A 24962-nucleotide genomic window follows, 5' to 3' on the forward strand; every position below is an offset into this window, starting at 1 on the left:
CAGACTTAATCCAGGGAGATGATTTCCCCAGATTATTATATACCACTTCATTAAATTCCAACGCTGCACTTAGATCCAAGAAGACAAGAACTGAGACCTTATTTTCATCGGAATTTAGTCTGAGGTCACTGATTTTGTTATTGAGAGGAAAGGAGGTTTTTGTAAATTCAAAGCGAGGCTTCCTCTCTGCTTGAGGTGGGATCCTGAGTTTGCATAAGAAGTGGCTTTCTACAGGTGGAAGTTTCACACTCGGACTGCGGATCCTGTTTCTTCTGATTTCATCACTCAAGCACAGCCTGCTTCCCAGTCAGCTCGCCTCAGGACAGCCTGTTGGTCAGCTAATGCACCGTTTGCCATCTCCATCGACATCAGGCAAGATTCAGGCATTGGCTATCTCCGCCCCAAAAAATTCATCACTTGTCTTGCCAGCCTCCTACTCTGCAGTCCTGTTACCAGCTTCCTGCACTGACATCCAGCAGTCCACCTGTCCAGCACCCGGTGCCCAGCCTTTGGCCTGATCTTCAGTTCACCAGGTTTCATTCCTGTCCAACCTCTTGGCTGTCCTCTAGAGTAGTCCTGCATTGTTGAACCCCATGACAACTTCTTTTTTTTTTTTTTTTTTTAATTTGCCATAAGTAGAGGTGGTCTAAACACCTCTTAGGCAACAAAAGGGCCCCTCCATGTTTTGCCTACACAACTGAACCTGACTGTCTTAAGAAGGACTGATCATCTCTGCACAGTTATCAGAGCTCAAATGTTTACCCTCTGGACAAAATCAATGACATTTTACTCAGAAGACTAAATGAGGAGTGTGACAATTTAAGAAACTTCCAGAAGCATAAAACCTCAGTGCAGCACAGATCAGTAGCAGAGCGGAGATGCTGGAGCTTCTTAATGTACAGGGGCTCAGGACTTCTGCTGACTTGTCAGTCAGTATCAGAACAGCTCCTAAATGAAAACAACTCACAATGTCCTCACTACTTACTTTCCATTTTTTGAGCGAAAAGCAATTAAAACTCCAGGTTTCTACCTGTAACTGTAGACTTAGACTTACCATGTTGTGCCTTCTTGGCAAAAACTGTTGTTTTGCAAATTAGACAGATGAAGGTCTGATGGCAGAAATAAAAGCCATCTACCAAGCACACACAGTGCAATGAAAAAAAACATGAGAAGATGTATTATTTCACCATCTGCTACCATCTAGTGGACATTTGATTAAAACCTGATTTGGAATATTTGTGCATTTGTTGTCTTGCGCACACAATAAAGAGGCTCTTCTGATACACATTTGTATCTGTTCAGGCTTTAAACTGCACAGTGATTCTGAAGAAAACTTGTATTATGCCATCATGCAAGTCTATGTTTTAAAGGAATGTGAAATATTGACTTTATGTACCATACACATCGAGCTCTCTTTAATATGATATTTAGTTAAACTAATAAATACATCTGGTCATCACTGTGCACATTTGAATGGATGTCAGTCGTTACAGTCAAATTAAATTTGGGTTGGAAAAATGGCCATGAGGAGATGTTATTAAAAGTGACAAAATCACTTCTGCCTCAATTCAATGAATTTCAAATGAAATGCATTTTAGGCCCTGCCCCTACTATTGTTCATGCTCTAATGGGTGGTGCACAAGATTGAACAATACCGTAAGTCGATAAAAGGGGTTGACATAGCAATAACAGTGACTGGGCTTGGAAAAGGAGTGAAGACGAGGAAAGTCATGTTGGCATTTGTAGAGACCACCTTACACTTTGTCATATATTTCATGTTGATGTATTTGTACTTGTCGTCTGCTGTGTCCACCCCTCTTCATTCCTCTTCCTGCCAGTTACAGGAACAGTTTCCTCTCATTGGGATGCACAAGGCAGGAGATGTGGTTCTAGGTGGACTGTTTGAAATCCACTTCTTTTCTGTCTTTCCTGACCTGTCTTTCACCTCAGAGCCACAACTGCCTACCTGCCATGGGTGAGTGTCGGGTAAACAGCAACAGGGAGAAACTAGGGAAAATCAGTGCCATTAGGAGAGTGTATTTGACAAACAAATATCACTCTGAATTGCATTTTGCATTCATGCCATTTTAAACATATTACTTATGTGGCAGTTTTGTTGTGTTATGATAATTGTGCCGATTGTACTGTCTTAATGGTCTTCAAAATATGTGGTTGTGATCTATCTCATGATTTTCAACTGTAAACAGTGATATTTTTTTCTGTTAGTTTTGACACTCCAGGTTTCAGGCGGGCTCAGACCATGGCCTTTGCTATAGATGAGATCAACAGAAACTCCAACCTGCTATCTAATGTGACTCTGGGATACAGTCTTTATGATAACTGCGTGAAACTAGCAATTGGATTCCGTGCAGCATTGTCCTTAGTCAGTGGTCAAGAGGAGCAGTTTGTATTAGAGGAGACTTGTGCAGGAGCCCCTCCAGTCCTCGGGATTGTGGGTGATTCTTCCTCCACACGTTCCATTGCCATCTCCTCTGTTTTAGGTTTGTACAGAGTACCTATGGTAAGTTTTCCGTCTTGTCATCTCAGTATAATAAACATGCTTGAGGCAACCAATAAAAGTTGAAAGAGTGAGTAAAGGCTTTGAATGTTTTTAGGATGTACAGTCTGTGTCTCTGACAGGTGAGTTATTTTGCCACATGTTCCTGCCTGAGTGACCGACCAAAGTTTCCATCCTTCTTTAGGACAATCCCAAGTGATGTTTTCCAGGTGACCATCTATCAGCAAAATGTAAATGCATTAACGACCACATGTGCAGTTAAACCTTTATCAGAAAGAACATCCAGGCACTGCAAGGACAAACGCTTTTACTGCCATTTATTACTGTTGCATTCTTTGTGTCATTGATGGGGCTGTTGTGACAAAGCTTTGAGACAATAATTAAACTTCAATTCAATTCAATTCAATATTCCTTTATTAGTCATGCGAGGGAAAATTCCAATTTACAGCAGCATCAATAAAGTGGATAGAGCTGTGAACAAGTGGAGTGCAAATTAAAAGCAACAAGTATAGATATACAAAAGAGTGGGATAATGGAAAAAAGTCATCCTGAGAAATTGTAAATAGTAAATAATTGTAAATAGTGTTTACAATGAATGCTAAACAATAAACGTGATGCACTGGGAAACTTGTTCAGCAGGTTTTCCACTAAAAATATTTTTTCAGTCTGTGCATTAATACTTCACTCTGTATTCATTTAGGTGCGTGCTATGATTGAGATTTTAAACCACTTTGGCTGGACTTGGGCAGGTCTGCTGGTCAGTGATGATGATTATGGACTCCACGCTGCCCGGTCTTTCCACTCTGACCTGGTTCAATCTGGTGGAGGTTGTCTGGCCTACATTGATGTTTTACCTTGGGACAATAATCCAACTGAACTTGAGAGGATTGTGGATGTGATGAAGAAATCCACAGCTCGTGTGGTCATTGGGTTTGCTCATGAGAGTCACATAATTCATCTCATGAAAGAGGTTGGGCTTGAAATACATCTTTTAAAAACGTTGCACATTTATACAATTTCATGCTTTATTTGTCAAACTGTAACATCTAAATTAAATAACATGTTGGCCTGGTATAAATATCAGTAATTGAACACTTCACACCTCGTATGTTTGAGAAAGGTTGTAAAGTGAGACTGCAAATATGATAAGCTGCTGCCTTAAACATGATATTGCATCTCTATTCGAATGTCTAAACTCTGTATAATTCACAAGACCTGCCGCTTCTTTTCCTGGGATGACATTATGAATTTATTTATTTGGTATAATGCACAGGTGGTGAGGCACAATGTGACAGGCCTGCAGTGGATTGCCAGTGAAGCTTGGACAGCAGCTACTATGCTCCAGACCCCCCATCTCATGCCATACCTGGGTGGCACACTGGGCATCGCCATTCGTCGAGGAGAAATACCAGGGCTCAGGGAATTCCTCCGACAAATACGTCCTGACCAACACCACAACAACAGCAATGGAAATAGCATGGTGAGTGTTTAACCATGCAATCTGATCTGGAAAGTGCAAGAATAATATATTGTCATCATTTATAACACACTGTTTTGAATATATTTCAGGTGAACCAGTTCTGGGAACACACATTTCAGTGCAGATTTGCACCACCTCCAGCAGGGTGGATGGAAGCTGGGGGAACATTATGCACTGGACAGGAAGATCTAGAGGAGGTGGAGACAGAGTTGTTGGACATTTCAAACCTCAGGCTAGAGTACAATGTGTACAAGGCTGTGTATGCTCTGGCGTATGCCCTTGATGACATGCTGCAGTGCGAGCCAGGTAGAGGGCCTTTCAGCGGGCACAGCTGTGGCAATCTGAAAAGACTGGAGCCATGGCAGGTGAGATATCAGTTTACACTCCATCTGTAAATATCACTAAATCCTACACTTTTGTATTTCTTGCCCGTAGCTTTTTGGGCTTTAATAGCGTTAATAGTTTTAAATAATTAAACAATAATTATAGCTTGAATATAAATGTGATTAAATAAATAATTTGATTAATAAATACAAGGTACTACTGTTCACCATTGTCATGTAAATTGATTTCTAATCTGTCCTCTTTGATTTTCCTCTATCCCTTTTTATGACATGCATAGCTTGTGTATTACTTGGAAAAAGTCAACTTCACCACACCATTTGGTGACCAAGTGGCTTTTGATGTAAATGGTGATGTTTTACCAATATATGATGTCATGAACTGGCTGTGGCTCCCTGATGGAAGAACTGAAGTTCAGAATGTGGGTGAGGTCAAGAGGTCGGCCTTCAAAGGAGAAGAACTCACAATTGATGAAAACAAAATTTTCTGGAACCATGAATCAAAAAAGGTTATTTCTTTTTTACACACCACATGCAAAACTCATTGTTTCAATTAAAGTAGTGCACAATAACAGATCTTCTCCCTGTAGCCACCTCGGTCAGTGTGCAGTGAGAGCTGCCCTCCAGGTACCCGCATCGCCAGAAAGAAAGGGGAACCTGAGTGCTGTTTTGACTGCATCCCTTGTTCTGAGGGAAAGATCAGCAATAAGACTGGTTGGTACTCATTTTTAAACATTGTTGTTTGGAGATATCATATAAACATGACTCTCAAGACTGCCCCTGTTTTCATAGACTCCACTGAGTGCACCAGTTGTCCAGAGGACTTCTGGTCCAGCCCCCAGCGTGACCACTGTGTTCTGAAGAAAACAGAGTTCCTCTCCTACCATGAGCCTCTGGGTATCTGCTTGACAGCTGCATCATTGCTGGGAACATGTATCTGTGCTCTTGTCGTGGGGATCTTTATCTATCATCGTAAAACACCTATTGTACGAGCAAACAATTCAGAACTTAGTTTCCAGCTATTGCTGTCACTTAAGTTATGTTTCCTGTGCTCACTGCTGTTTATTGGCCGTCCCATGCTGTGGACATGCCAGCTGAGACATGCAGCATTTGGGATCAGCTTTGTGCTTTGTGTCTCATGCATCCTAGTGAAAACCATGGTGGTTCTGGCTGTGTTCAAGGCCTCCAAGCCAGGAGGTGGAGCCAGTCTGAAGTGGTTTGGTGTTTTGCAGCAACGAGGGACAGTTATTGTTCTTACTTCTATTCAAGCAGCAATCTGCACTGTCTGGATTGTCTCTGCCTCACCAGCTCCTCATAAAACCACTCAATACCACAATGATAAAATTGTTTATGAGTGTGCAGTTGGGTCCACAGTTGGTTTTGCTGTGTTACTTGGTTACATTGGCTCCCTGGCTGTCCTCAGTTGTCTCATTGCATTTATAGCAAGGAATCTTCCAGATAGTTTCAATGAGGCCAAACTCATCACGTTCAGCATGCTGATCTTCTGTGCTGTGTGGGTGGCCTTTGTCCCTGCTTACATCAGCTCACCTGGCAAATACTCAGATGCAGTGGAGGTGTTTGCCATCCTGGCCTCCAGTTTTGGCCTCTTGTTAGCACTGTTTGGGCCCAAATGTTACATAATCCTGCTGAGACCAGAGAGGAACACAAAGAAAGCGATCATGGGTCGGGGCATCTAGTCATAAACACTGCACTTAATTCCATGTGTGACATAGTTAATCCATTGTCTTTCTCCAATACAAAAATACAGGCATCAGGCAATATGTTGATATTAATAGAGGGGTGAGCATATTGCAAATGTAGGGCTGGTGTGCTGGTGTCTGTGCTTTCTGAATGTTTTTTCTCTCTCTACAGACACTGATTCACCACAGGTCTTAATTAAACTGAAGCAGGCATTTAATACAACATCTTAAAAGAAGTGCAGCAACATGTAAGCTTGAGGCAAGGCAGAAATGTTTGAGACCAGGATCAGGGGCCAATAGCTCCTTAGTTAAATGCTGAAGTGAAGGGATACGTTTTCATCTTTCTTTTGAAAATATTCAGTGAGCTGCTTCCCTGATTCTTATAGGTAGTGTGTTCCAGGGATTTGATTTAAAAATAGATGTACTTAAGCTATGTTTCTAAAGTGAAAAAATGTTTTTAGTTTTAGTCACCTTGTGTATGTGACCTTATTTTCGTCAGAGTTTAGTTTGAGGTCACTGATTTTGTTATGAAGAGAAAAGGAGGTTTTTGTAAATTCAAAGCTAGGCTTCCTAAAGTCCCTCTCTGCTGGAGGTGGGATCCTGAGTTTGCATAAGAAGTGGCTTTCTACAGGTAGAAGTTTCACACTGGGACTGTGGATCCTGTTTCTTCTGATTTCATCACTCAAGCACAGCCTGCTTCCCAGCCAGCTAGCCTCGGGACGGCCTGTTGGTCAGCTAATGCACTGTTTGCCATCTCCATTGACATCAGGCAAGATTCCCAGTTGGCTATCTCCGCCCGAAAAACTTCATCACTTGTCTTGTCAGCCTCCTGCTCTGCAGTCCTGTTACCAGCTTCCTGCGCTGACATCCAGCAGTCCACCTGTCCAGCATCCTGTGCCCAGCCTTTGGCCTGATCTTCAGTTCACCAGGTGCCTTTCCCTTCTCCAACCTCCTGGCTGTCCTCCAGAGCAGTCCATGACATCATTTTTTAATTTGCCATAAGTAGAGGTGGTCTAAACACCTCTTAGGCAACAAAAGGGCCCCTCCATGTTTTGCCTACATTATGCAACCTGACTGTCTTAAGAAGGACTAATCATCTCTGTACAGTTATCAGAGCTCAAATGTTTACCCTCTGGATGAAATCAATGATATTTTACTCCGAAGACTAAATGAGGAGTGTGACAATATAAGAAACTTCCAGAAGCATAAAACCTCAGTGCAGCACAGACCAGTAGCAGAGCGGAGATGCTGGAGCTTCTTAATGTACAGGGGCTCAGGACTTCTGCTGACTTGTCAGTCAGTATCAGAACAGCTCCTAAATGAAAACAGCTCACAATGTCCTCACTACTTACTTTCCATATATTGAGCGAAATGCAATTAAAACTCCAGGTTTCTACCTGTAATTATAGACTTAGACTTACCATGTTGTGCTTACTTGGCAAAAACATTTGTATCTGCTCAGGCTTTAAAATGCAGAGTGATTCTGAAGAAATCTTATATTCTGCCATCATGCAAGTCTATGTTTTAAAGGAATGTGAAATATTATATACCAAACTAATAAATACATCTCGTCACCGCTGTGCAAATTTGAATAGATGTCAGTCATTCCAGTCAAATTAAATCTGGGTTGGAAAATGGCCATGAGGAGATGTTATAAAAGTGACAAAATCACTTCTGCCTCAATACAAAATGAATGTCAAATGAAATGCATTTTAGGCCCTGCCCCGACTTTTGTTTATGCCCTGATGGGTGGTGTTCAACACTAAACAATGCTGCAAGTCAATAAAAGGGGTTGACATAGCAAGAAAACTGACTCGGCTGTCATGTGCGCATTTTTAGACATCAATATGCTGTTGCTCATGTGTTTCATGTTTTTGTATTCCTTCTGTTCTTCTGCTGTGTCCATCACTCTTTCTTCCTCCTCCTCCTCCTCCTCCTCCTCCTCCTCCTCCTCCTCCTGCCAGTTGCGAGGACAGTTTCATCTCAATGGGATGCACAAGGCTGGAGATGTAGTTTTTGGTGGGCTGTTTCTAGTCCACTTTTTTTCTGTCTCTCCTGACCTGTCATTTACCTCAGAACCACAATCGACCATCTGCCACAGGTGAGTCTCTGAGGGAAACAGCAAAAATGAAGAAACTGGGGAAATCAATCCCGTTACTGGAAGGTGTTTTGATAATCAGATATTACTCAGAATTATAATATGTCTTCATGCTATTTTTAAAATGTTACTTTGTTCATAATTTATTTACATCTTCTAATTTTTACTATTCAACTGGCTTGATTGTTTATAAAACATTTAGTTGTGCAACATATATGTTGGCACAGTTACTGAATAATGTATTTTCTAATCATAAACAGTGGTGTTTTGTGTGTTAGTTTCGATGTGCTAGGATTCAGGCGGGCTCAGACCATGGCCTTTGCTATAGATGAGATCAACAGAAACCCCAACCTGCTACCTAATGTGACTCTGGGATACAGTCTTTATGATAACTGTGCCGAACTAGGAATTGGATTTCGTGCAGCATTGTCCTTAGTCAATGGTGAAGAGGAGCAGTTTATATTAAACAACACCTGTGTAGGAACCCCTCCAGTCCTCGGGATTGTGGGTGATTCTTCCTCCACACGTTCCATTGCCATCTCCTCTGTTTTAGGTTTGTACAGAGTGCCTATGGTAAGTCCTGTCATCTCAGTGTAATTTAAATCATTTTGATTTTATTCAAAAATTTTATGTCAGTTGTAAACATGCTCTAAGCAACCATTAAAAGTTGAAAGAGTGAGTAAAGGCTTTGAATGTTTTTAGGATGTACAGTCTGTGTCTCTGACAGGTGAGTTATTTTGCCACATGTTCCTGCCTGAGTGACCGACCAAAGTTTCCATCCTTCTTTAGGACAATCCCAAGTGATGTTTTCCAGGTGACCATCTATCAGCAAAATGTAAATGCATTATTGACCACATGTGCAGTGAAACCTTCATCAGAAAGATCATCCAGGCACTGCAAGGACAAATGCTTTTCTTCGATCTCATATTATTGCATTCTTTGTGTCATTGATGGGGCTGTTGTGGCAAAGCTTTGAGGCAATAATTAAAATTGATGCACCGTGAAACTTGTTCAGCAGGTTTTCAATTGAAATATTTTTTCAGCTGGTGCATTGTTGTTTTATTGTGGAATATTGTATGTTTTTTTTGTTTGTTTGCTTGTTTAATATATTGTATTTGCTACATTTTAATATGTTCTGACTGGCTGCTACCTTGGCCAGTTCTCTCTTGTAAAAGAGATTTTGAATCTCATTGGGACTTCCTGGTTAAATAAAGGTAATAATAATAAGAATAATTAATACTTCACCCTCTATTTATTTAGGTGCGTACTATGATTCAGATTCTAAACCACTTTGGCTGGACTTGGGCAGGTCTGCTGGTCAGTGATGATGATTATGGACTCCACGCTGCCCGGTCCTTTCAGTCTGACCTGGTTCAGTCTGGTGGAGGTTGTCTGGCCTACATTGAGGTTTTACCTTGGGACAATAATCCAACTGAACTTGAGAGGATTGTGGATGTGATGAAGAAATCCACAGCTCGTGTGGTCATTGTGTTTGCACATGAGAGTCACATAATTCATCTCATGAAAGAGGTTGGGCTTGAAATACATCTTTTAAAAACATTGCACATTTATACAATTTCATGTTTTATTTGTCCAACTGAAACATCTGAATTAAATAACATGTTGGCCTGATATAAATATTAGTAATTGAACACTTCACACCTCTTATGTTTTAGAAAGGTTGTAAAGTGAAACTGCAGTTATGATAATGTGCTGACTGAAACATGATATTGCATCTCTATTCGAATGTGTAAACTCTGTATAATTCGTAAGACCTGCCGCTTCTTTTCCTGGGATGGCACTATAAATTTATTTATTTGGTATAATGCACAGGTGGTGAGGCAGAATGTGACAGGCCTGCAGTGGATTGCCAGTGAAACCTGGACAACAGCTACTGTGCTCCAGACCCCCCAACTCATGCCATACCTGGGTGGCACACTGGGCATCGCCATCCGTCACGGAGAAATACCAGGGCTCAAGGAATTCCTCCGACAAATACGTCCTGACCAACACCACAACAACAGCAATGGAAATAGCATGGTGAGTGTTTAACCGTGCAATCTGATCTGGAAAGTGCAAGAATAATATATTGTCATCATTCATAATGAATGAATGTTTTTCAGGTGAACCAGTTTTGGGAACACACATTTCAGTGCAGATTTGCACCACCTCCAGCAGGGTGGATGGAAGCTGGGGGAACATTATGCACTGGACAGGAAGATCTAGAGGAGGTGGAGACAGAGTTGTTGGACATTTCAGACCTCAGGCCAGAGTACAATGTGTACAAGGCTGTGTATGCTCTGGCGTATGCCCTTGATGACATGCTACAGTGCGAGCCAGGTAGAGGGCCTTTCAGCAGGCACAGCTGTGGAAACCTGAAAAGACTGGAGCCATGGCAGGTGTGATATCAGTTTACACTTTATCTGTCTATATCACTAAATCCTACACTTTAGTATTTCTTGCAGGTAGCTTTTAAGGCTTCAATAGAATTTAATAATAATTAAAGTTTGAATTTAAAAATGTGATTAAATAAATAATTTGATTATTTAATACAAGGCACTGCTGTGTTCACCATTGTCATGTAGATTAATTTCTTATCCGTCCTCTTTGATTTTCTTCTATCTCTTTTTCTGACAAGCATAGCTTGTGTATTACTTGGAAAAGGTCAACTTCACCACGCCATTTGGTGATCAAGTGGCTTTTGATGTAAATGGTGATGTTTTACCAATATATGATGTCATGAACTGGCTGTGGCTCCCTGATGGAAGAACTGAAGTTCAGAATGTGGGTGAGGTCAAGAGGTCGGCCTTCAAAGGAGAAGAACTCACAATTGAAGAAAACAAAATTTTCTGGAACCATGAATCAAAAAAGGTTATTTCTTTTTTTGCACACCACATGGAAAACTCATTGTTTCAATTAAAGTAGTGCACAATAACAGATCTTCTCCCTGTAGCCACCTCAGTCAGTGTGCAGTGAGAGCTGCCCTCCAGGTACCCGCATCGCCAGAAAGAAAGGGGAACCTGAGTGCTGTTTCGACTGCATCCCTTGTTCTGAGGGAAAGATCAGCAATAAGACTGGTTGGTACTCATTTTTAAACATTGTTGTTTGGAGATATCATATAAACATGAATCTCAAGACTGCCTCTGTTTTCATAGACTCCACTGAGTGCACCAGTTGTCCAGAGGACTTCTGGTCCAGCCCCCAGCGTGACCACTGTGTTCTGAAGAAAACAGAGTTCCTCTCCTACCATGAGCCTCTGGGTATCTGCTTGACAGCTGCATCATTGCTGGGCACATGTATCTGTGCTGTTGTCGTGGGGATCTTTATCTATCATCGTAAAACACCTATTGTACGAGCAAACAATTCAGAACTTAGTTTCCAGCTATTGCTGTCACTTAAGTTATGTTTCCTGTGTTCGCTGCTGTTTATTGGCCGTCCCAGGCTGTGGACATGCCAGTTGAGACATGCAGCATTTGGGATCAGCTTTGTGCTTTGTGTCTCATGCATTCTTGTGAAAACCATGGTGGTTCTGGCTGTGTTCAAGGCCTCCAAGCCAGGAGGTGGAGCCAGTCTGAAGTGGTTTGGTGCTGTGCAGCAGAGAGGGACAGTTATAGTTCTTACTTCTATTCAAGCAGCAATCTGCATTGTCTGGATTGTCTCTGCCTCACCAGCTCCTCATAAAAACACTCAATACCACAATGATAAAATTGTTTATGAGTGTGCAGTTGGGTCCACAGTTGGTTTTGCTGTGTTACTTGGTTACATTGGCTCCCTGGCTGTCCTCAGTTGTCTCATTGCATTTATAGCAAGGAATCTTCCAGATAGTTTCAATGAGGCCAAACTCATCACGTTCAGCATGCTGATCTTCTGTGCTGTGTGGGTGGCTTTTGTCCCTGCTTACATCAGTTCACCTGGCAAATACTCAGATGCAGTGGAGGTGTTTGCCATCCTGGCCTCCAGTTTTGGCCTCTTGTTAGCACTGTTTGGACCCAAATGTTACATAATCCTGCTGAGACCAGAGAGGAACACAAAGAAATCAATCATGGGTCGGGGCATCTAGTCATAAACACTGCATTTAATTCCATGTGTGACATAATTAATCCATTGTCTTTCTCCAATACAAAAATACAGGCATCAGGCAATATGTTGAAATTAATAGAGGTGTTAGCATATTGCAAATGTAGGGTTGGTGTGCTGGTGTCTGTGCTTTCTGAATCTATTGTCTCTTTCTACAGACACTGATTCACCACATCTCTTAATTAAACTGAAACAGGCATTTCATACAACATTTAAAACAAAACGTGCAGCAGTGTGTAAGCATGAGGTAAGGCAGAAACATTTAAGACCAGTATCAGGAGCCAATAACTCATCAGTTAAATGCTGAAGTGAAGAGATACGTTTTCAGCTTTCTTTTGAAAATATTCAGTGAGCTGCTTCCCTGGTACTTGTAGGTAGTGTGTTCCAGAGATTTGATTTTAAAATAGTTGTACTTTAGCCATGTTTCTAAGGTGAAAAAATGAAGTTTTAGTCACCTTGTTGATGTGGGACTTAAATCTTTGATCTGGGTCTAGGATTACACCAAGATTTGTAACCTCAGCCTTAATCCAGGGAGATGATTTTCCCAGATTATTATATACCACTTCATTAAATTCCAACGCTGCACTTAGATCCAAGAAGACAAGAACTGAGACCTTATTTTCATCGGAATTTAGTCTGAGGTCACTGATTTTGTTATTGAGAGGAAAGGAGGTTTTTGTAAATTCAAAGCGAGGCTTCCTCTCTGCTTGAGGTGGGATCCTGAGTTTGCATAAGAAGTGGCTTTCTACAGGTGGAAGTTTCACACTCGGACTGCGGATTCTGTTTCTTCTGATTTCATCACTCAAGCACAGCCTGCTTCCCAGTCAGCTCGCCTCAGGACAGCCTGTTGGTCAGCTAATGCACCGTTTGCCATCTCCATCGACATCAGGCAAGATTCAGGCATTGGCTATCTCCGCCCCAAAAAATTCATCACTTGTCTTGCCAGCCTCCTACTCTGCAGTCCTGTTACCAGCTTCCTGCACTGACATCCAGCAGTCCACCTGTCCAGCACCCGGTGCCCAGCCTTTGGCCTGATCTTCAGTTCACCAGGTTTCATTCCTGTCCAACCTCTTGGCTGTCCTCTAGAGTAGTCCTGCATTGTTGAACCCCATGACAACTTCTTTTTTTTTTTTTTTTTTTAATTTGCCATAAGTAGAGGTGGTCTAAACACCTCTTAGGCAACAAAAGGGCCCCTCCATGTTTTGCCTACACAACTGAACCTGACTGTCTTAAGAAGGACTGACCATCTCTGCACAGTTATCAGAGCTCAAATGTTTACCCTCTGGACAAAATCAATGACATTTTACTCAGAAGACTAAATGAGGAGTGTGACAATTTAAGAAACTTCCAGAAGCATAAAACCTCAGTGCAGCACAGATCAGTAGCAGAGCGGAGATGCTGGAGCTTCTTAATGTACAGGGGCTCAGGACTTCTGCTGACTTGTCAGTCAGTATCAGAACAGCTCCTAAATGAAAACAACTCACAATGTCCTCACTACTTACTTTCCATTTTTTGAGCGAAAAGCAATTAAAACTCCAGGTTTCTACCTGTAACTGTAGACTTAGACTTACCATGTTGTGCCTTCTTGGCAAAAACTGTTGTTTTGCAAATTAGACAGATGAAGGTCTGATGGCAGAAATAAAAGCCATCTACCAAGCACACACAGTGCAATGAAAAAAAACATGAGAAGATGTATTATTTCACCATCTGCTACCATCTAGTGGACATTTGATTAAAACCTGATTTGGAATATTTGTGCATTTGTTGTCTTACGCACACAATAAAGAGGCTCTTCTGATACACATTTGTATCTGCTCAGGCTTTAAACTGCACAGTGATTCTGAAGAAAACTTGTATTATGCCATCATGCAAGTCTATGTTTTAAAGGAATGTGAAATATTGACTTTATGTACCATACATATTGAGCTCTCTTTAATATGATATTTAGTTAAACTAATAAATACATCTGGTCACCGCTGTGCACATTTGAATGGATGTCAGTCGTTACAGTCAAATTAAATTTGGGTTGGAAAAATGGCCATGAGGAGATGTTACTAAAAGTGACAAAATCACTTCTGCCTCAATTCAATGAATTTCAAATGAAACGCATTTTAGGCCCTGCCCCTACTATTGTTCATACTCTAATGGGCGGTGCACAAGATTGAACAATACCGTAAGTCGATAAAAGGGGTTGACATAGAAATAACAGTGACTGGGCTTGGAAAAGGAGTGAAGACGAGGAAAGTCATGTTGGCATTTGTAGAGACCACCTTGCACTTGGTCATATATTTCATGTTGATGTATTTGTACTTGTCGTCTGCTGTGTCCACCCCTCTTCATTCCTCTTCCTGCCAGTTACAGGAACAGTTTCCTCTAAATGGGATGCACAAGGCAGGAGATGTGGTTCTAGGTGGACTGTTTGAAATCCACTTCTATTCTGTCTTTCCTGACCTGTCTTTCACCTCAGAGCCACAACTGCCTACCTGCCATGGGTGAGTCTGTCGGGGAAACAGCAACAGGGAGAAACTAGGGAAAATCGGTGCCATTAGGAGAGTGTATTTGACAAACAAATATCACTCTGAATTGCATTTTGCATTCATGCCATTTTAAACATATTACTTATGTGGCAGTTTTGTTGTGTTGTGATAATTGTGCCGATTGTACTGTCTTAAGGGTTTCAAAATATGTGGTTGTGATCTATCTTATGTTTTTCAAAAGTAAACAGTGATATTTTTTCTGTTAGTTTTGACACTCCAGGTTTCAGGCAGGCACAGACCATGGCCTTTGCTATAGATGAGATCAACAGAAACTCCAACCTGCTACCTAATGTGACTCTGGGATACAGTCTTTATGATAACTGCATGAAACTAGCAATTGGATTCCGTGCAGCTTTGTCGTTAGTCAATGGTCAAGAGAAACAGTTTGTATTAGAGGAGACTTGCGTAGGAGCCCGTCCAGTCCTCGCGATAGTGGGTGATTCTTCGTCTACACATTCCATTGCCATCTCCGCCGTCTTAGGTTTGTACAGAGTACCTATGGTAAGTTTTCTGCCTTTGCCATCTTATGAGAAAGTTTGTGTCACTTTGATTCAATTTCAGATATAATGTTAGTTGTAAACATGCTGTAATCAACCTAGAGAAACTGAAGGAATGGGTAAAGGCTTTGAATGTTTTTAGGATGTACAGTCTGTGTCTCTGACAGGTGAGTTATTTTGCCACATGTTCCTGCCTGAGTGACCGACCAAAGTTTCCATCCTTCTTTAGGACAATCCCAAGTGATGCTTTCCAGGTGACTGTCTATCAGCAAAATGAAAATCCATCAAAGGACACATGTGCAGTTAAAAATTTATCACAAAGAACATCCATGCACTGCAAGCACAAATGTTTTTCTGCTATCTAATACTGTTGCATTCTTTCTATCATTGATGGGGTTGTTTTGTCTCATATGACAGTGCTTAAAAGCAGTCATTAAGCATGATGCATTGTGAAACATTTTAAGCATGTTTTCCGTTGAAACAATTTTTCAGCTTGTGCATTAATACTTCACTCTGTATTCATTTAGGTGCGTGCTATGATTCAGATTCTAAAGCACTTTGGCTGGACTTGGGCAGGTCTGCTGGTCAGTGATGATGATTATGGACTCCACGCTGCTCGGTCCTTTCAGTCTGACCTGGCTCAGTCTGGTGGAGGTTGTCTGGCCTATTTAGAGGTTTTGCCTTGGGGACACGATCCATCTGAACATCAGAGGATTGTGGATGTGATGAAGAAATCCACAGCTCGTGTGGTCATTGTGTTTTCACATGAGAGTCACATGATTAATCTCATGGAAGAGGTTGGGCTTCAAATACAACTTATTTTTAAATTAATGTAGTTACAGTTGATACAACCCATTGTTTTAATTGTCAAAGTGATGTATGTTGCAGTAACACGTTGGCCTTTGATAAATATATGTAATTTAATGCAGCGCGCCTCTTGTTTGTTAGAAGTGTTTTGGAATGAGATTTAATGACATTTAATCACACTAATTTTACTGAACTATGATGATGTGCATTACTTTGCTCTTAATATGATGTAAAACAAAAGATTGCATCCATGTATGAATGAGTAGGGCAAATCATCTGTGTAAACCTTGCATAATAAGACACTCTTTTAGTAGCATGGCACTAGAGTAGTGGTATTCTGCACAGGTGGTGAGGCAGAATGTGACAGGCCTGCAGTGGATTGCCAGTGAAGCCTGGATAGCAGCTACTGTCTTTCAGACCCCTCACTTCATGACATACCTGGGTGGCACACTGGGCATTTCCATCCGTCGAGGAGAAATACCAGGGCTCAGGGAATTCCTCTTACAAATACGTCCTGACCAACACCACAACAACAGCAATGGAAATAGCATGGTGAGTGTTACACTGCAATGTGATCTGGTAAGTGCAAGAATAATATATTGTCATCATTTATAAGACACTGTTTTGAATATATTTCAGGTAAACCAGTTCTGGGAACACACATTTCAGTGCAGATTTGCACCACCTCCAGCAGGGTGGATGGAAGCGGGGGGAACATTATGCACTGGACAGGAAAATCTAGAGGAGGTGGAGACAGAGCTATTGGACACTTCAGACCTCAGGCCAGAGTACAATGTGTACAAGGCTGTGTATGCTCTGGCGTATGCCCTTGATGACATGCTGAAGTGTGAGTCAGGTAGAGGGCCTTTCAGCAGGCACAGCTGTGGAAACCTGAAAAGACTGGAGCCATGGCAGGTGAGATATCAGTTTACACTCCATCTGTCTTTATCACTAAATCCTACACTTTTGTATTTCTTGCAGGTAGCTTTTAAGGCCTCAATAGAATTTAATAATAATTAAAGTTTGAATTTAAAAATTTGATTAAATAAATAATTTGAATATTGAATACAAGGCACTGCTGTGTTCACCATCGTCATGCAGATTTATTTCTTATCTGTCCTCTTTGATTTTCTTCTATCCCTTTTTCTGACAAGCATAGCTTGTGTATTACTTGGAAAAGGTCAATTTCACCACGCCATTTGGTGATCAAGTGGCTTTTGATGTAAATGGTGATGTTTTACCAATATATGATGTCATGAACTGGCTGTGGCTCCCTGATGGAAGAACTGAAGTTCAGAATGTGGGTGAGGTGAAGAGGTCGGCCTTCAAAGGAGAAGAACTCACAATTGAAGAAAACAAAATTTTCTGGAACCATGAATCAAAAAAGGTTATTTCTTTTTTACACACCACATGGAAAACTTATTGTTTCAATTAAAGTAGTGCACAATAACAGATCTTCTCCCTGTAGCCACCTCGGTCAGTGTGCAGTGAGAGCTGCCCTCCAGGTACCCGCATCGCCAGAAAGAAAGGGGAACCTGAGTGCTGTTTCGACTGCATCCCTTGTTCTGAGGGAAAGATCAGCAATAAGACTGGTTGGTACTCATTTTTAAACATTGTTGTTTGGAGATATCATATAAACATGACTCTCAAGACTGCCCCTGTTTTCATAGACTCCACTGAGTGCACCAGTTGTCCAGAGGACTTCTGGTCCAGCCCCCAGCGTGACCACTGTGTTCTGAAGAAAACAGAGTTCCTCTGCTACCATGAGCCTCTGGGTATCTGCTTGACAGCTGCATCATTGCTGGGCACATGTATCTGTGCTGTTGTCGTGGGGATCTTTATCTATCATCGTAAAACACCTATCGTACGAGCAAACAATTCAGAACTTAGTTTCCAGCTATTGCTGTCACTTAAGTTGTGTTTCCTGTGCTCGCTGCTGTTTATTGGCCGTCCCGTGCTGTGGACATGCCAGCTGAGACATGCAGCATTTGGGATCAGCTTTGTGCTTTGTGTCTCATGCATTCTTGTGAAAACCATGGTGGTTCTGGCTGTGTTCAAGGCCTCCAAGCCAGGAGGTGGAGCTAGTCTGAAGTGGTTTGGTGCTGTGCAGCAGAGAGGGACAGTTATTGTTCTTACTTCTATTCAAGCAGCAATCTGCACTGTCTGGATTGTCTCTGCCTCACCAGCTCCTCATAAAAACACTCAATACCACAATGATAAAATTGTTTATGAGTGTGCAGTTGGGTCCACAGTTGGTTTTGCTGTGTTACTTGGTTACATTGGCTCCCTGGCTGTTCTCAGTTGTCTCATTGCATTTATAGCAAGGAATCTTCCAGATAGTTTCAATGAGGCCAAACTCATCACGTTCAGCATGCTGATCTTCTGTGCTGTGTGGGTGGCTTTTGTCCCTGCTTACATCAGCTCACCTGGCAAATACTCAGATGCAGTGGAGGTGTTTGCCATCCTGGCCTCCAGTTTTGGCCTCTTGTTAGCACTGTTTGGACCCAAATGCTACATAATCCTGCTGAGACCAGAGAGGAACACAAAGAAAGCAATCATGGGTCGGGGTATCTAGTCATAAACACTGCACTTAATTCCATGTGTGACATAATTAATCCATTGTCTTTCTGCAATACAAAAATACAGGCATCAGGCAATATGTTGAAATTAATAGAAGTGTTAACATATTGAGAATGCAGGGTTGGTGTGCTGGTGTCTGTGCTTTCTGAATGTTTTTTCTCTCTCTACAGACACTGATTCACCACAGGTCTTAATTAAACTGAAGCAGGCATTTCATACAACATCCCAAAAGAAGTGCAGCAGTGTGTAAGCATGAGGCAAGGCAGAAACATTTGAGACCAGTATTAGGAGCCAATAACTCCTTAGTTAAATGCTGAAGTGAAGAGATACATTTTCAGCTTTCTTCTGAAAATATTAAGTGAGCTGCTCGCCTGATACTTGTAGGTAGTGTGTTCCAGAGATTTGATTTAAAAATAGTTGTACTATAGCTATGTTTCTAAGGTAAAAAAAATGAAGTTTTAATCACCTTGTTGATGTGGGACTTTAATCTTAGATCTGGGTCTAGGATTACACAGAGATTTGTAACCTCAGCCTTAATCCAGGGAGATGATTTCCCCAGATTATTATATACCACTTCATTAAATTCCAACGCTGCACTTAGATCCAAGAAGACAAGAACTTGAGGTCACTCATTTTTTTATTAAGAGGAAAGGATTTTGTCAATTCGAAGCTAGGCTTCCTAAAGTCCCTCTCTGCTGGAGGTGGGATCCTGAGTTTGCACAAGAAGTGGCTTTCTACAGGTGGAGGTTTCACACTGGGACTGTGGATCCATCTGCAGTCCTGTTACCAGCTTCCTGCACTGGTATCCAGCAGTCTACCTGTCCAGCACCCGATGCCCAGCCTTTGGCCTGATCTTCAGTTCACCAGGGGCCTTTCCCTTCTCCAACCTCCTGGCTGTCCTCCAGAGCAGTCCATGACATCTTTTTTTAATTTGCCATAAGTAGAGGTGGTCTAAACACCTCTTAGGCAACAAAAGGGCCCCTCCATGTTTTGCCTACATTATTAAACCTGAGAGCTGAAATGTTTACCCTCTGGACAAAATCAATGACATTTTACTCAGAAGACTAAATGAGGAGTGTGACAATTTAAGAAACTTCCAGAAGCATAAAACCTCAGTGCAGCACAGATCAGTAGCAGAGCGGAGATGCTGGAGCTTCTTAATGTACAAGGGCTCAGGACTTCTGCTGACTTGTCAGTCAGTATCAGAACAGCTCCTAAATGAAAACAACTCACAATGTCCTCACTACTTACTTTCCATATATTGAGCGAAAAACAATGATTAAAACTCCAGGTTTCTACCTGTAATCATAGACTTAGATTTGCCATGTTGTGCTTAGTTCGCAAAACTTGAAATTTTGCAAATTAGACAGATGAAGGTCTGATGGCAGAAATAAAAGCCATCTACCAAGCACACACAGTGCAATAAAAAAAAACATGAGAAGATGTATTATTTCACCATCTGCTACCATCTAGTGGACATTTGATTAAAACCTGATTTGGAATATTTGTGCATTTGTTGTCTTACGCACACAATAAAGAGGCTCTTCTGATATACATTTGTATCTGCTCAGGCTTTAAATTGCACACTGATTCTGAAGAAAACTTATATTACGCCATCATGCAAGTCTATTTTTTAAAGGAATGTGAAATATTGACTTTATGTACCATACACATCGAGCTCTCTTTAATATGATATTTATTAAAACTAATAAATACATCTGGTCACCGCTGTGCACATTTGAATGGATGTCAGTCGTTACAGTCAAATTAAATTTGGGTTGGAAAAATGGCCATGAGGAGATGTTACTAAAAGTGACAAAATCACTTCTGCCTCAATTCAATGAATTTCAAATGAAATGCATTTTAGGCCCTGCCCCTACTATTGTTCATACTCTAATGGATGGTGCACAAGATTGAACAATACCGTGAGTCGATAAAAGGGGTTGACATAGCAATACTGGGCTTGGAAAAGGAGTGAAGACGAGGAAAGTCATGTTGGCGTTTGTAGAGACCACCTTACACTTTGTCATATATTTCATGTTGATGTATTTGTACTTGTCGTCTGCTGTGTCCACCCCTCTTCATTCCTCTTCCTGCCAGTTACAGGAACAGTTTCCTCTAAATGGGATGCACAAGGCAGGAGATGTGGTTCTAGGTGGACTGTTTGAAATCCACTTCTTTTCTGTCTTTCCTGACCTGTCTTTCACCTCAGAGCCACAACCGCCTACATGCCATGGGTGAGTGTCGGGTAAACAGCAACAGGGAGAAACTAGGGAAAATCAGTGCCATTAGGAGAGTGTATTTGACAATCAAACATCACTGTGAATTGTATTTTGCATTCATGCCATTTTAAACATATTACTTATGTGGCAGTTTTGTTGTGTAATTGTGCTGACTGTACTGTCTTAAGCGTTTTCAAAATCTGTGGTTGTGATCTACTGCATTATCTTATGTTTTTCAATATTAAACAGTGATATTTTTTTCTGTTAGTTTTGACACTCCAGGTTTCAGGCGGGCTCAGACCATGGCCTTTGCTATTGAAGAGATCAACAGAAACTCCAACCTGCTATCTAATGTGACTCTGGGATACAGTCTTTATGATAACTGCGTGAAACTAGCAATTGGATTTCGTGCAGCATTGTCGTTAGTCAGTGGTCAAGAGGAGCAGTTTGTATTAGAGGAGACTTGTGTAGGAGCCCCTCCAGTCCTCGGGATAGTGGGTGATTCTTCCTCGACACATTCCATTGCCATCTCCACCGTCTTAGGTTTGTACAGAGTACCTATGGTAAGTTTTCTGCCTTTGCCATCTTACGAGAAACTTTATATCACTTTGATTTAATATCAGTTGAACACATGCTGTAATCAACCTTTAGGGGTTTAAAGAGTGGGTAAAGGCTTTGAATGTCTTTCACAGGTGAGTTATTTTGCCACATGTTCCTGCCTGAGTGACCGACCAAAGTTTCCATCCTTCTTTAGGACAATCCCAAGTGATGCTTTCCAGGTGACTGTCTATCAGCAAAATGAAAATCCATCAACGGACACATGTTTTTCTTCTATCTAATATTATTGCATTCTTTGTGTTCTTCACAAGGTTGTTTGGTCTCAGATGACAGTGGTGAAAGGCAATTATTAGACATCATGCATTGTGAAACATGTTAACCAGTTTTACTTTGCAATAAATTTTCAGCTTGTGCATTCATTCATTCATTCACTCTGTATTCATTTAGGTGCGTGCTATGATTCAGATTTTAAACCACTTTGGCTGGACTTGGGCAGGTCTGCTGGTCAGTGATGATGATTATGGACTCCACGCTGCCCGGTCCTTTCAGTCTGACCTGGCTCAGTCTGGTGGAGGTTGTCTGGCCTACTTAGAGGTTTTACCTTGGGGCAGTGATCCATCTGAACATCAGAGGATTGTGGATGTGATGAAGAAATCCACAGCTCGTGTGGTCATTGTGTTTGCACATGAGAGTCACATGATTAATCTCATGAAAGAGGTTGGGCTTCAAATACAACTTATTTTTAAATTAATGTAGTTACAGTTGATACAACCCATTGTTTTAATTGTCAAAGTGATGTATGTTGCAGTAACACGTTGGCCTTTGATAAATATATGTAATTTAATGCAGCGCGCCTCTTGTTTGTTAGAAGTGTTTTGGAATGAGATTTAATGACATTTAATCACACTAATTTTACTGAACTATGATGATGTGCATTACTTTGCTCTTAATATGATGTAAAACAAAAGATTGCATCCATGTATGAATGAGTAGGGTAAATCAACTGTGTAAACTTTGCATAATACGACACTCTTTTAGTAGCATGGCACTAGAGTAGTGGTATTCTGCACAGGTGGTGAGGCAGAATGTGACAGGCCTGCAGTGGATTGCCAGTGAAGCCTGGATAGCAGCTACTGTCTTTCAGACCCCTCACTTCATGACATACCTGGGTGGCACACTGGGCATCGCCATCCGTCGAGGAGAAATACCAGGGCTCAGGGAATTTCTCCTACAAATACGTCCTGACCAACACCACAACAGCAGCAATGGAAATAGCATGGTGAGTGTTTAACCGTGCAATCTGATCTGGTAAGTGCAAGAATAATATGTTGTCATTTATAACACACTGTTTTGAATATATTTCAGGTAAACCAGTTCTGGGAACACACATTTCAGTGCAGATTTGCACCACCTCCAGCAGGGTGGATGGAAGCGGGGGGAACATTATGCACTGGACAGGAAGATCTAGAGGAGGTGGAGACAGAGTTGTTGGACATTTCAGATCTCAGGCCAGAGTACAATGTGTACAAGGCTGTGTATGCTCTGGCGTATGCCCTTGATGACATGCTGCAGTGCGAGCCAGGTAGAGGGCCTTTCAGCAAGCACAGCTGTGGCAATCTGAAAAGACTGGAGCCATGGCAGGTGTGATATCAGTTTACACTCCATCTGTCAATATGACTAAATCCTACGCTGCAGTATTTCTTGCCCATAGCTTTTTTGTGCTTTAATAGCATTTATAGTTTAAAATAATTCAATAATAACTAAAGTTTTAATTAAAAAAAAGGGATTAGATAAATAATTTGATTATTGAATACAAGGTACTGCTGTGTTCACCATTGTCATGTAGATTCATTTCTTATCTGTCCTCTTTGGTTTTCCTCTATGCCTTTTTCTGACAAGCATAGCTTGTGTATTACTTGGAAAAAGTCAACTTCACCACACCATTTGGTGATCAAGTGGCTTTTGATGAAAATGGTGATGCCTTGCCAATATATGATGTCATGAACTGGCTGTGGCTCCCTGATGGAAGAACTGAAGTTCAGAATGTGGGTGAGGTCAAGAGGTCGGCCTTCAAAGGTGAAGAACTCACAATTGAAGAAAAAAAAATTTTCTGGAACCATGAATCAAAAAAGGTTATTTCTTTTTTACACACCACATGGAAAACTCATTGTTTCAATTAAAATAGTGCACAATAACAGATCTTCTCCCTGTAGCCACCTCGGTCAGTGTGCAGTGAGAGCTGCCCTCCAGGTACCCGCATCGCCAGAAAGAAAGGGGAACCTGAGTGCTGTTTCGACTGCATCCCTTGTTCTGAGGGAAAGATCAGCAATAAGACTGGTTGGTATTTAGTTTTAAACATTGTTGTTTTGAGATATCATATAAACATGAATCTCAAGACTGCCCCTGTTTTCATAGACTTCACTGAGTGCACCAGTTGTCCAGAGGACTTCTGGTCCAGCCCCCAGCGTGACCACTGTGTTCTGAAGAAAACAGAGTTCCTCTCCTACCATGAGCCTCTGGGTATCTGCTTGACAGCTGCATCATTGCTTGGCACATGTATCTGTGCTGTTGTCGTGGGGATCTTTATCTATCATCGCAGAACACCAATCGTACGAGCAAACAATTCAGAACTTAGTTTCCAGCTATTGCTGTCACTTAAGTTATGTTTCCTGTGTTCACTGCTGTTTATTGGCCGTCCCGTGCTGTGGACATGCCAGCTGAGACATGCAGCATTTGGGATCAGCTTTGTGCTTTGTGTCTCATGCATCCTAGTGAAAACCATGGTGGTTCTGGCTGTGTTCAAGGCCTCCAAGCCAGGAGGTGGAGCCAGTCTGAAGTGGTTTGGTGTTTTGCAGCAGAGAGGGACAGTTATTGTTCTTACTTCTATTCAGGCAGCAATCTGCATTGTCTGGATTGTCTCTGCCTCACCTGCTCCCCATAAAAACACTCAATACCAAGATGATAAAATAGTTTATGAGTGTGCAGTTGGGTCCACAGTTGGTTTTGCTGTGTTACTTGGTTACATTGGCTCACTGGCTGTCCTCAGTTGTCTCATTGCATTTATGGCAAGGAATCTTCCAGATAGTTTCAATGAGGCCAAACTCATCACGTTCAGCATGCTGATCTTCTGTGCTGTGTGGGTGGCCTTTGTCCCTGCTTACATCAGCTCACCTGGCAAATACTCAGATGCAGTGGAGGTGTTTGCCATCCTGGCCTCCAGTTTTGGCCTCTTGTTAGCACTGTTTGGACCCAAATGCTACAAAATCCTGCTGAGACCAGAGAGGAACACAAAGAAAGCAATCATGGGTCGGGGTATCTAGTCATAAACACTGCACTTAATTCCATGTGTGACATAGTTAATCCATTGTCTTTCTGCAATACAAAAATACAGGCATCAGGCAATATGTTGATATTAATAGAGGGGTGAGCATATTGCAAATGTAGGGTTGGTGTGCTGGTGTCTGTGCTTTCTGAATGTTTTTTCTCTCTCTACAGACACTGATTCACCACAGGTCTTAATTAAACTGAAGCAGGCATTTCATACAAC

At 41.6% G+C, this 24962-nt stretch overlaps 4 protein-coding genes across 4 annotated transcripts; all 4 read left to right on the forward strand.

The window, feature by feature from the left end:
- The first annotated feature begins 1865 nt into the window (after positions 1-1865).
- On the forward strand, positions 1866-6036 carry LOC139335921 (extracellular calcium-sensing receptor-like). The gene is made up of 9 exons (XM_070969705.1): positions 1866-1975; positions 2227-2521; positions 2641-2727; positions 3219-3488; positions 3792-3998; positions 4088-4363; positions 4621-4848; positions 4930-5053; positions 5132-6036. The coding sequence occupies exons 1-9, from the start codon at positions 1866-1868 to the stop codon at positions 6034-6036; spliced, it is 2502 nt and encodes an 833-aa protein (XP_070825806.1).
- A 1937-nt stretch (positions 6037-7973) lies between these two features.
- On the forward strand, positions 7974-12197 carry LOC139335922 (extracellular calcium-sensing receptor-like). Its single transcript, XM_070969706.1, has 9 exons — positions 7974-8140; positions 8416-8710; positions 8865-8951; positions 9398-9667; positions 9971-10177; positions 10261-10536; positions 10781-11008; positions 11091-11214; positions 11293-12197. Exons 1-9 carry the CDS (start codon positions 8031-8033, stop codon positions 12195-12197), a joined length of 2502 nt encoding a protein of 833 aa, XP_070825807.1. The 5' UTR covers positions 7974-8030.
- Positions 12198-14596: 2399 nt separating this feature from the next.
- On the forward strand, positions 14597-18630 carry LOC139335923 (extracellular calcium-sensing receptor-like). The gene is made up of 9 exons (XM_070969707.1): positions 14597-14706; positions 14958-15252; positions 15416-15502; positions 15776-16045; positions 16401-16607; positions 16695-16970; positions 17215-17442; positions 17524-17647; positions 17726-18630. Exons 1-9 carry the CDS (start codon positions 14597-14599, stop codon positions 18628-18630), a joined length of 2502 nt encoding a protein of 833 aa, XP_070825808.1.
- Positions 18631-20762: 2132 nt separating this feature from the next.
- LOC139335924 (extracellular calcium-sensing receptor-like) lies at positions 20763-24735 on the forward strand. The gene is made up of 9 exons (XM_070969708.1): positions 20763-20872; positions 21126-21420; positions 21550-21636; positions 21863-22132; positions 22488-22694; positions 22781-23056; positions 23320-23547; positions 23629-23752; positions 23831-24735. Exons 1-9 carry the CDS (start codon positions 20763-20765, stop codon positions 24733-24735), a joined length of 2502 nt encoding a protein of 833 aa, XP_070825809.1.
- The last annotated feature ends 227 nt before the right edge of the window (positions 24736-24962 follow it).

Source organism: Chaetodon trifascialis, chromosome 9, assembly GCF_039877785.1.
Source record: "Chaetodon trifascialis isolate fChaTrf1 chromosome 9, fChaTrf1.hap1, whole genome shotgun sequence".
Lineage (NCBI taxonomy): Eukaryota > Metazoa > Chordata > Actinopteri > Chaetodontiformes > Chaetodontidae > Chaetodon > Chaetodon trifascialis.